Source organism: Primulina eburnea, chromosome 7 (assembly GCF_022965805.1).
Source record: "Primulina eburnea isolate SZY01 chromosome 7, ASM2296580v1, whole genome shotgun sequence".
Classification (NCBI taxonomy): domain Eukaryota; kingdom Viridiplantae; phylum Streptophyta; class Magnoliopsida; order Lamiales; family Gesneriaceae; genus Primulina; species Primulina eburnea.
The window spans coordinates 4,935,066-4,947,608 of NC_133107.1; the positions used below are offsets into that span (position 1 = coordinate 4,935,066).

Consider the following 12,543-nt stretch of genomic DNA (forward strand, 5'->3'; position numbering starts at 1 on the left):
ATCATTTGTAGAATTAGTCGTGTCAAATAAAACAAAACAAGAATAAGTAATTAATCAATATTTTGTCATCCATGTGAAACAATGTCTTACAAAATTATTATTATTATTATTTTGGGAGCTCATCGGAGTATACGCTATTATGTGATTTGATTAAAATATATTTATATATGTGAGTATACACAACTTTCCAGTATTATATGAAACAGAATTTAACCTTCTTATTGGTCTTTTTCTGAAGTAGCAAACACGGGTACACGTTTGTTGCAGAAAAATGCATCGAATACTAAAAAAGTTAGAATGGTAGAATATATCTTTTGTAAGATGATCTCACGAAGAGATGGATCAACCTTATCGATATTTACAATAAAAAGTAATACTTTTTCATTAATAACCCAAATAAAATATAATCTCACAAAATATGACCCGTGAAACCGTTACACAGAAGTTTTTACCTAAATGATAAAAGCGGTGAAACATGAACATGAAGAGACATACTCATTCTTGATGTTAAACCATCTTTGATTACATGTTGAGATAAATTAGCTCTCATTTGTTTCTCTTAAACTACTAGAATATAGATGACCCAAAAGCTTGATTCAGATCACTAATGGAAACCAAATACGACTATGGTCAAGACATTTTTATACACCACACCCAGTGATCCCATGAGAATCAACATGTTGCACAATATGCAAATCCGGGGTATAGCCATCCGATTCACACCAAATAAATGATGCATCAGTCGTGTCCTTACTCGGCATTCCTCGCTTCCCCCCTGATGAAGACTTTTCTATCCTCATTCCCACAGGACTCCCATGAGATGTAAGGCAGCTTTCTGTAGAACAATCAGCATGTGGTGGATGAAATTTGGGAGACACTTCTGCTGGGGCATGAGCTTGAAAGGCATCTGCAGATTGTAATGGATATGGTTCAAGTGGATTTATGGGAGCCCGGTTTGCTCCTTTTCCATGGAAACCATCTCCATCATCATTTGTTCCTGCAGATCCAAGAATTTGATCTGCGAGCATTTTGCAGGCTCTTTCTAGCATAGCCATGTACCTTTTCTCCGCGTCTTGACGAATTTGCAGATGTTTTTCAGCCTGTGCAAAATTTGGCAAGGGTTTGATTTTTGAATTTCAAATCTGAAATGGTACGAAATGAATTTTCGGGAAATAAGTTGAAATCAAGGTGAAAGCAATTTAATGTAATTTTCCAAAAATTAAATTAATTTTGCAAGACAAAAAAAAAAAATCGTGCCTAAAATGTTTTGTAAGTGCACTTGCCAATGTATTATGAGGCAGATTGAGATATGAACTTACTTCTACTTGCAAGTGTAGTTTGCTTTGAACTTCCATTTGTGCCCTTAACGCCTCCTTGACTTCATGACCCCTATAACAAATCCAATCTTTGACCGAATTATTAATTGAAGTAAAATGCGCATTTTACAAGCTGCCCAAGCAAGAACACAAACTCTTACTCATTCATGTCAGATGCTTGTATGATTTGGGGAGAATCAGTGGCACGAGGGCTATCCAGATGGTATGAACCTGAGACCCCCATCATTTGATAGATCAGAAGTCAGTTCACTATTTTGATATCGAAATAGAATAACTCTTACTTAAAATGTCAATAATACAATCTCTTTAGATACAAATATCAAAATGACTTGTTCGTTTTTGACTCAATACAGATGTGTTCGAAATTTTCTATTTTTCATCTCCAGTTTGCTCGGGTACTTGGGAGTCAGGATCGAACAGGGACAGAACGAATTGAGTCTATATGGTTTGTCCTTTTTCGCTGAACAAATTGAGTCTATTTATTCAGGGATCGACTAAATAGAATGGAACGATACCATTTATTCTATACATCCTATTGATTTTGTAATTTGACTTTAAAGGCTGTTCCAAAGAATAGAGAACAAGCTGGACCTACCATCTTTAGAAGCCTCACCAAATTCTTTCCCTGATTGCTTCCCTAATCGATATTTCTGCGATGATGTATGGATATCTGTTAAAAAACCTCAAAAAGGCATCACAAACATGCAACTTCCATGGGGAGAAAAAGCAAACTCCATCCGTGGGATAAAAAGATACATAATTAATTAGAAATAAAGTAAAACCTGGAGATGGCTTTTTAAATGAAACAGCGTCAATCCCTTGACACCCATAGCACGCATTATAGCCTTTGGAGTAGCCTCTGAAAAACAGTCAATTTCTAGCAATCATTGTACTGGAAAGTGGAATCCATATCAAGAAAAAACTTATATATAAAAATTGAAATCCACGTACTCACAGAGACTGGATAAAACAGAAAGCAGAAAATATTGGGCATGGCATTCAAGTCCCTCCGAACAGGTATCATGGATCATTTAAGTTCCTCTGGACCAGGTAGACTTTTTTTTTTTTTTTTTATCATCAACTTTTGACAAATGTTTCATTGTTGAAAAACAGAATGAAAGGAGAGATCACTACCAAACTGCTATTGCTTATTTTTCATTTCCTGAGTGGCACGTTAATAAACAGAACAAAAAGTAAGTTATCTCAGCAACAAGCTGAAGTCTTAGTTTGCAATAGAACCAAGCCCGCTAATGGATAGTTTAATAGTATATTCTCAATCCAATAGAGAAACCGAACTAAAACCAACAATAATCGAATCACTCCATTTCATATGCTGCGTGCATCAAGCTTCATGAAGAAGCACTAATAGATGAAGCAACTGATTTTTCAAATGGCATACTGCACTAACTGAACTGACAAACATATGATGACCAAGATTACATGAATAAGTTCAAGTCTAAAAGAAATTTGTTAGACTAATCAAATAACATGCAGATCCTTGTCATACACTAGAACAAGTATACGACTATAGAGTATAAACGCACCCGTAAGCACTAAAGTCAACACTCATTACAAGCACACAATCTAATCTATGAATCAGATAATTCAAAAAAATGGGTTTCCATTAACTTGGGGGAAAAAAGAATGAAGAGGGGAAAAGGGCGCTTACTGCCGGGGCCACCGAGTTGAGTAACGGCGTCGACGAAGCGCTCGTGGAGGTCAGTAGTCCATCGAAGGCGTGGTTTGGGGTCGGATGTAAGGACCAAACACGGGTCCGCGCTGACCCGTTGACCATAACATAAATTGCTCGACACCTGAAGGTTGTCTTGATTCAAAATAGCTTCACGAGATTGAATCAGACTCGGAAACATGGAGGAGAATCGCAAGTAAGCCTCGTGAAGCTAAGAGATCTTGGGAGATGGAAGAAGGCGGTGAGTAAAGAACAGGATAGAGCACAAAACTAATATCGCATTTCAACATATTCACGACTTTGCGCTCTGTCAAGTGTGAACAACTTGTAAGGTAAAGGACGGATCACGAGAAAGAGAACGGTCAGTGGGAGTGAAAAAGTGAAAGAGGGAACACTGTAAAAAGGAAGAACCGTACCAGAATCTCCTCAACACCTGGGAAAGTGGAACTCGTTTTATCCATTCGTTCATCTGTCAAGATTTGTCTTTACCCATGGAGATTTTCTATTGAATTGGCGATAAGATATCACTTGATAGCTAACCTTGGACTCATGATAACATAAAGATCAAAGTCTTATTCACAAGTGAATATTAGTTATGCCGGAAGATGAAATACAGCGATAAAAATTTGTGTGAAATAATCTCACAAATCATATTGTGTAAGATTATCTCGTATAAAATTTTTTAAGATATCTCATAAAAGATATACTCACATTCCACACATCTTGTTTATTTTAGAGACGAAAAAGAAAAAAAGATATTTTTTTTATACACCCACGGTTTTTACATGTACAAATTCTTTAAAAACATAAGAAGGGAAATGAGCCGTACATGACCTACTAGTATCAAATCAGGTGTCCAGGACCAAATTAACAAGTTAATTTACATATCTCGTGCTAGTTACATATGATCGATTTATTTGGTATATAAAATTTTAAAAAAATTGACTCCACAACAAACACCAAATCAACCCTCGTTAAAATTACTCTCTTGATACTGATGGAACAAAATTCAAGTTCGACCGATCAAGGTGTGGATGGAATAATGTTTCCACTATGCGTAGCACAATAAATGACAACACCATTGTCACTACCCACAAAACTGATACATATCAGGGTTGCACTTAGCACAGACCCTGCACTTAGCACAGGTTGTACAACGGAAAAAGCTAATGCGCACATTCACAACTCGGGGGATATAGGCAGATTTTTATTTTAAACCAAGAAGTGGAACTTCTGCCTCTAGTCATTAGTTGGCTTGATTATGGGATGGTACTAAAAATTTCCCAAGACCGCGTGCTTGCCACCATAGCAAAATTTGGACGATTCCTCTCTGACTGGGTGGAAGCCTGCTTGCATCTAAGGTGAACCGTGGGTGAGTTAGTGAGTCAAAAGTTAAGGGTTTTGGTTCCATGTGAATGAGTGGTGGTCGAGTCAAGTGTTCGGCTTCACAATGCCTAGAAGCTTCCACCCACCAAATCCAGCCAGCGAAAATGCCTGAGTATGAAAAGCAAGAGTTAGCTGGGGAGTAAATACATGAGATATCATAAGAAACAGAGCATGCCATCAATTGCCACCAAAAACAGGATTCCTCGAGCCAAAAACAGCTAATACCATACACCCATATACCAACATGGTCATCAATCTTGTTTTACACTAAATCTTCCATCTTCGTTGCAGGCTCCATTATTTTGTGGCATTATTTTGGGAATCAACAAATAGAGAAAGACTTCGGCAGTGTTTGCAAATGGTTGAAAAAAGTGATTATAGACTTTTCCTTTACAAATTTGCAGTATGTAATCATTTTTTTTCACCATCTTCGTTTCATAAGCTATAATACATGAGAAATTATGTGTTACTCTAAAGAATCCATACACCTGACTCCTCCAACTAATGTGGATATAACCTTGAACAATAATGTTCATTTAACATTAACTGCTAGTCCTAGCACTTGAATGTAAAATACGTAGACCATTATGAAGCTTATGGAAACTTTCTGAAAACTCTTGACCACTTTCTTAAGAGCGTGGAGACACATAACGATGCGACTGCATGAAGGTGTAAAGACAACACCATTGATCCATGACCACACAAACAGTATTGTAAATCAATTAAGCTACTGAATGATTTTAGGGTTTCAAATGGTGCATCCACAAATCTATTACTAGTGAGACGTTAAAGTTTCCAATCAAATGTAGCAAACCACGAAGAATCTTTTCTTCTTTGAAAACACGATGCCATTTGTGATATAGGATTCACTAAGCCAACTTAATATATTTGAAGAGGTAAAGAAACAGAACTTTATAAGGATGGGATCCATGAACAATTAAGAAGTAGGCATAACCTCTTCCCATGATTTTCCAGTTGCTTCCAGCAACGCAGCATTGCAAGTCTTAAGATTTATGGAGGAACCCGAAAACATAGAGGCAGCTTCTTCCCAACCCTTATTATGCCCCATACACCTGCACAATATATTTGAATCAAATGCAAAACAAACTTTTCAATAAATTATACTTTTCTTTCACGCAATCACCAGAAGTTTCAGTTTCATTTTACTGAAATGTGGTGCACTAGCAAAAACAGTAATAAAAGACAAATTTCATATAAACATCAATAGCATCCTGGTTTACCAACACAGTGCCAGAGAAGTTACAATCAGCAGAGCTCACATTATTGTAAGGATCTCATCTCCCGAGTATCTACAAATAGCCTGCTGCAGATGCTCGGCTGTTTGCCCATCCATTGCAGCAATTGAGTAAAAGCTTGAAATAAAGTGTACTTTAGCTTCCAAGAAGCCTTGCACTTGCTCCTGCATAATTTTCAATGTCTCCCGAGTCCTCTGTGCATCACTGCATGAATCACAAAAATTGAATGAAGTTCAATTTGTTCATTTCAATAGTTTAAATAGGGAGGCAACCCCAACCTGGACAATATAAGTTCAGGAACCCAGCCCATTTCTTTAAGTTTCTGGGAGAGTTTGACGGCATCAGCTCGTCCGGATTTACTCAAAGGGCGATCATGATCTATACAACGAGTAATAAAAAGTTATACAGCTGACTTATTGTATAATTTTCTAAGCAACGCACTTAGAATTTGTACTTACAATTTTATGATTATCTCAAATAAAAGATGCAAAAGTACGAAACTCTGAAAAAAAATGGAGAACAAGACATGCTTCTCTTGAACATTTTGCATCCTCTTCCAGGAAACCATGATCAAGATGGATTACAGAAATAAACAAAGAGTACATTTCATAAAAATCAAAGTTTTGAAGCCGAAATAAATAGAACCTCCCCTGCTGATTATGTTTTTGCGTCTACCCAAGGTTCTAGGAAATTCAAGTGAAGGTAATCGAGGTACTTCCAAATTTTACACAAACAGCTTTTAGCCCGTGCCGCCGTGCATTATCCACAACTCAAATGCATAATCTAGAACTGCTAAGCACTGGCTTGATTTACTGATTCCGTCATTTCTGTTACGTAAGTACCTCGGAGCGAACGATTCTCCCAGGAACTCTTAGCGTGGCGGAGCAGTATCAGACGGCGAGCAGCAGCATCCGGCGGAGCCTCCGTCGAGATTTGCCCTTCCGTCGTACCGACTGCGACTGAATTCCGTACAAAAACTGTTGATTTTCCTCCGCCTTTGAACAAATGCAATGCGCTGGTGCTACTGAGCGGCATCAGCATAGCGGCAGCACTCATAGCGGACAAAATCAGCAAATGTTTTGGCCGACCAGATATTTCTGCCGACGGTCTCACGATTTCACAATTCCCGGTCCCAAAAGCGATTTTACTAGAAAATGCGTTTCAATCACAAGACTCGCACGATTTTTAAACAAACTATAATTATATCTATAAAAATGATACTTTTTTCGTGATAACTATAAAAAGAAACGTTTTTATCTCATTATTTTTTATTTTAATGTCTTAATTTGCTTTACAGACTAAAAATTGGAATTAATTAATGTCAATAAACGCATATAAATAACACCATTTTTTGGAAATAGATTAAGAAGAAGAAGATCGTTAAAATTACTAATTAAACATTGATAGTGAAGTTAAAGTCCGAGATTGTATATAGAGGATTATTTCATCCTACCCCTGAAGTGGTACATCCAAGGGTCAGAATTTTTTCTGACCCAATTTTTTTTTTAATTTTTTTATTCCTCATGATATCAATCGCAGCCTTGATCTTGTGTGTGGGCACTGCCCCCACACCCAGGATCGAACCTTCCGTATATAGAGTAGGTCTCTTGTACGACGGTTTCATGAATCTTTTATCTGTGAGACGGATCAACCCTACCGATATTCACAATAAAAAGTAATAATTTTTCATTGATACCTAAATAAGATATCTGTCTCACAAAATACGATCCGTGAGACCGTCTCGCACAAATTTTTGCCTTGTATATATCATTGTTATATTTAAGAGTGAACATAGGAATCGAGGGTTTATTTCATCCTACCCATGTGAGCATTGCTCTCATGATAGGATGGATGACCAAGATTTGTCCATGTATATATAGGACCCACTTTTTTTTATGCCAAATTTTGAATTTTTCAAATATAATATATAATTTTTTTAAAAGGAAAATGATACACGTTCTATTGGTCAACTTTTTTAAAAAAATATATAAAATTAAAAAGAAAAATCATTTATGTAGGAACATATAAAAGATGGAAGAAACAAAAACATGGTATATTCTCATACATATATGAACACAAGCAATTTAATTTGACTTTTACATTTTTAATATATGCCATTTAATTTTTATAAAATTTAATTCAAATAAAACAACTCAAACAGTCATCATTTTACAAAATCTCATTTCTTTAAATAATCCCATCATTCTTTAATTTATAATATTTTAAAGAATAAGAACAATAACTAAAAATAAAATGATGTAGTTAGGAAGTTTGTTTATTGTCACAATAATCACACCATCGGTATCTTAAATTCAAGTGAATTGCAAGTTCATTATATTAAGTCAAAAAAAAATTAATTATAATATATTTGACCTTAGTTGAAATATATTTTTCAAATCTTTCTCTAAATCAAATTATTAGTCCGAATCAAATCTTTCCGTCAACTTTACTTTAGAATGAGAGCAACATATCCATGCACCTTCTTTATCTAAAGCGAGAAATGGTCAGGGCTGATTGGCTTTGAAATAAGGCAAAAATTTGTGCGAGACGATCTCATAAGTCATATTTTGTGAGACAGATATCTTATTTGAGTCATCAATAAAAAAATATTTCTAAGAGTATTACTTTTTATTGTGAATATCAGTAGGATTGACTCATCTTACAGATAAAGATTCGTGAGATCGTCTCACAAAATACATACTCTTGTAATAATGACTAAGAAATCACTGAATATTCGGTTTTATTTATGTATTAAGCATGGGTACAAAATCATTAATTTTATACTTCTGCTTAAAAAATTGAATACAATTTACACAAATTTACCAAAAGAATTTCTTGATGATTTTTTTGAATCAAGAGTACATTCACAACTTCCAGACCTCGTGGCAGTCTAGGCCATGATTTATGTATTATTGAGCTTCAGCATTCACCGATGGGTTGATATGATGGAGTTGTATTAAAGTTCCCCTCAGGCTGCACTCTTCCACCTGCAAAAATAAATGTGTCATATTTAGAGTTTAATAGCCTTATAAGCTTGTGCTTCTTCAACTACGAAGCAAGTAACAAACCCTTCTCACAGTCAGGCCGATGATGTATTTAGTTTAATTTATTTTGGAAAAAAGGCATTTTAGAGAAGTAGGGAAAAAATTTCCATGTTAAGAAGGCGTGAATTTCAAAGGAGCCTACTACTTTTTTAAGAATAGACAAACCTGTGATTTACGTGTTTTGGCTAGCAGATAGCAGCACTCTTCGATATGAACTCTTTCTCCACCAACCATCCTGGCTAATTCAGAAATTGAGCCATCCATTTCTTCAGCCTGCGGTGAGAAAAAATGGTTTTGATTTCGAAATCTCATCATAATACACAACATATTGTTGTTTTTTGCTATTTACTTTTCCATCAAACAAATATCCTGGCCACTTAAGTTCCTGCTGTATGCTCTCATTGAACATCATGTTAAGTGCTTACTCCATGGACCATGATTAACCAGGAGGATTCTCCTGACTTCAACAGGAACTACTCATTGTACTCGATTTAGATTCAATTTGATCCGTCAGATCTTGATCTAATGGTTAGATTGCACCCCCCCATTGGTAAACCAGAACCATTGGATCACATCATATCACTTGATCAGATTTGATCTAGTGTGTCCATTTTGAATTGGACGATTCAGATCGTATCTCCTCTTCAAGATGATCACATCCTTTGGAACTGCTTGTCTTGATCTGACGGTCCAGATTTAATCATTGTGGTATAGATTAATCTAGCACATCCGATCATAATCCAATGTCCTGATTGCACCAACTATTGGATCAATACACCCCTTCATCGTGACTACAGATTGCGATCCAATGGTTAGTAAACCGTCGCCAACTCACACGTCCGAGTGGCTCCTAGTAGATCGCCACGAGTGGATAATCTAATAGCCTCAGTTAAAGTACTTAAAGGATGCATAGATCTTACTTTTTCCGTAAATCTCTGAATACGAGAACCTATCGACTCAACAACTTTATAAGCTGAACTCATAGCACTCTCTATCTCCTCAATATCAGCCTGAAAAAGATTACTTCATAGCTTAGTCCATCGCATAAAAGCACCAAATACAAGAAACAAAGATAATTAGTGAAGTGCAAACACTGAAACTATATCTCACCCGCACTTCGCCACTGATTGGAAGTCTGGCAGATGAACTGAGCAATGCATTTGTTATGCCTGACAGAGAAGTGGTATAATCCTCTTTTGTTGTAGACCATTCATCAAGATATGGCATCTAAATCAGAATTACAGTACATGTAAATATTTTACATGAAGTTAAAAATGAATCAAGCAGCTAGAAGATCAGTGGCTTTTTGTATTTGCCGGATGTAAGAAAGCCAACCATGATCACCAATGAACATTGTTTTTTAGCCAGAAGCAAATAAGACAAGGGCCAAAAGACACAAGAAATATGTTGAGCTGACGACATGAAATGATTTTTTTGGCAGATATTTATCAGTGGGAGTAATCTTTCCTTCTAGCTCTTAGCAAAGTGATGAGTAGTAAATACCAAAACGCATGTTATGATTAATTGGATGAAATAGATTGTTGTATAAGCGGTTTGTGAGTTGGAAAGTTGTGAAATAAAGGTTTTCTAAATGTAACTTGGATACAAGATTAGTGAAAAGAAGTTTTGTTAAATAATGCTGACAGAATATCTTTCATAGTATGAAATGTTCAATTAGATGACATAATAAAATTGTTGATTTTGTTCTTACTTGAGCCTCAACAATCGAAGTCAGAGTTTGTATTCCTCTCAATGCTTCAAGTTCCTTGCATTTGCTTTGCACATCTTCACGTATATTTGATATCTCACACCCAAGTGAATAAAGTTTTTTCTGAAAAGAAAGAAAAAGAAGACCACTGATCAGCAAAAATAACATTTGAATTGGGAATTGTCAATTATGCTATGCCGTGAAAGGAATTATGATTCTCAAAATAAGGGGTCAATCTGTTTCCAGGATGGAATAAAAATGGTTTATGAACAAACTCAAATTGATTGAACAGAAAATCTGATTTAGTAGCTAGTACCTAGAATAGAAGGAACCAAGTTCGAATCGGGAACTAAATATGCACGAGCATACCCCACAAGAACATGAACTGGAACCAAACCTCTGATTCAATCAAAGCAGGGGCAAGAATGGCAGTCAATTTTTTCATCACAACTAATTTTTTGAACTGATTTAGTTTTGCCTATTAAGAAACCCTAAGCCATAGTTTTTCAAATGCTTTTGTCGCTCTTGCCCCAACCATGTTCTAAATGATAGTTCTAAAAAAATCTAGGGACGGTTGCAACAAACCTCAGCTTCCTGTTGTTGAGCATGAATGGCGGCCTCTGCTTTCGCATTTGCTAATCGCCATTGCAGATGATGATTACTTAAGATCTTGAGAGAATGAACATCTTCTAAATGATTGGATATCTTTTTTCCTTTCCTGACATCAAGCCCCGACTTAATGCTGAAAGAAGGATGAGGAGGCAATGAAGTACCTACCCCCACCACCTTCAAAGAAGACGAAAAGTTCAACGAACGTGTGCAATCACTCGGAATTTTGCCAGCATTACTAGGATTCCTCTCTGCAGTCCATTTATCCACATCTGGCATAGAAGATCGTATATCAGGACCACTCCGCAGCTTACTCATTGGCACACAGAGGGGTGAGTTTGGACATGAAGAACTGCTCTGATCTGAAAAAGTAACCCTACATGAATCTGAATCATCCCTTGATGTCGAGATCTTAGAAAGCTTATTCTCCATATCAGAAGTCGCCTCTTGCAATAACCTAGCTGCCGCTGAAACCGGCTGTGTATCCTCCACTGCTGCTACCATTAGACGAATTTGAACGATTGACACTGTTAAAAACTTGCCTATATCGAGACCTGAACCATTCTATCGGTGCCGCTGGCGATTGGCGTGTCAGGTCTCGATGAAACCCTAAAAATAGGAAGCTGGTGATCCTCGCCGTTTTCCTTAGACTGCTGCTTCACTCGCTGCGGCTGTTGTTTTCTCTGAAATGTGGAAACACCGAAACCCAAAGATTTATCCATGCTACGATTAGTCTCTGGGATGTGGTTCTCGTCTGTTCGCCGCCTTTGAACGGATTTCGACCGGGGTTGGTCGCGATGGTTCGGGGATGAATTGGGCTGGACGAGGGGAGACATGAAGCGAGAACTAACTTCCCTCACTCTCGGCCGCCGTTGGGTGGGAGGCGGAGCTGGCGGCTCTCCAATCGAACCCGTCGCTGCTACGTCCGTACGGCCCGCCATATTCTTCGATCCTCCCCAAATTCAGAAGCAAAAGAATCCCAATCCAACAACGTTCGATTATTAAAAGTTGAAATCCTCCTTCAACAACGAAAATGGTATGGAACAAAATCACAAAACCATAATTGGGAACTTTGTCACAAACAAAAGAGAACACGATTGAAAAACTAGCCGTTGCAAAATGTTCACCGTGTCTCGACAGATAACGGGTATGTTCCTAGTATTCTATTTCAAAATGTTCGGCCCGTCGACCAGAATCAGGTAATATTCTAAGATCTATATTTTTTGCCTTATTATTATCGTTAAATATAAATTAATCCATATAATAGGTTTTAATATGCCACACACATTGTTTCAAAAAAAAAAAATGCCACACACACGCAATTCATGTACACAATACTAACTTACTGACGCACACGTGTTACAAAACATATGGGTACAATTTACTATATCGAGAATGTGATAAACATATGCTTACCTTAATCAAGCATAGTACAAATCTGACATATTGAAGTTGCTGGCTGATATTTCTGGTTCAACACGACGATATAAAAGACACTGTTCACAAATTACCA

The 12,543-nt window shown here is 36.9% G+C and overlaps 3 protein-coding genes across 3 annotated transcripts; all 3 read right to left on the reverse strand.

Annotated features, from left to right (window-relative positions):
* Positions 1 to 482: 482 nt before the first annotated feature.
* LOC140836836 (protein PHR1-LIKE 2-like) lies at positions 483 to 3,608 on the reverse strand. The gene is made up of 7 exons (XM_073202681.1): positions 3,444 to 3,608; positions 3,007 to 3,351; positions 2,120 to 2,196; positions 1,933 to 1,987; positions 1,478 to 1,547; positions 1,320 to 1,389; positions 483 to 1,100 (listed from the first exon to the last, which is right to left on the reverse strand). Exons 2-7 carry the CDS (start codon positions 3,206 to 3,208, stop codon positions 642 to 644), a joined length of 933 nt encoding a protein of 310 aa, XP_073058782.1. The 5' UTR covers positions 3,209 to 3,351; positions 3,444 to 3,608; the 3' UTR covers positions 483 to 641.
* Positions 3,609 to 3,982: 374 nt separating this feature from the next.
* Positions 3,983 to 6,819, reverse strand: LOC140836837 (uncharacterized protein At3g52155, chloroplastic-like). Its single transcript, XM_073202682.1, has 5 exons — positions 6,512 to 6,819; positions 5,948 to 6,047; positions 5,694 to 5,873; positions 5,369 to 5,486; positions 3,983 to 4,521 (listed from the first exon to the last, which is right to left on the reverse strand). The coding sequence occupies exons 1-5, from the start codon at positions 6,723 to 6,725 to the stop codon at positions 4,459 to 4,461; spliced, it is 675 nt and encodes a 224-aa protein (XP_073058783.1). The 5' UTR covers positions 6,726 to 6,819; the 3' UTR covers positions 3,983 to 4,458.
* A 1,571-nt stretch (positions 6,820 to 8,390) lies between these two features.
* LOC140836838 (protein ENDOSPERM DEFECTIVE 1-like) lies at positions 8,391 to 12,250 on the reverse strand. The gene is given in 8 exon segments (XM_073202683.1): positions 8,391 to 8,656; positions 8,879 to 8,986; positions 9,634 to 9,723; positions 9,824 to 9,940; positions 10,425 to 10,544; positions 11,007 to 11,513; positions 11,515 to 11,583; positions 11,585 to 12,250. Coding segments are annotated over 8 exon segments (1,476 nt in total). The 5' UTR covers positions 11,972 to 12,250; the 3' UTR covers positions 8,391 to 8,578.
* Positions 12,251 to 12,543: the final 293 nt, after the last annotated feature.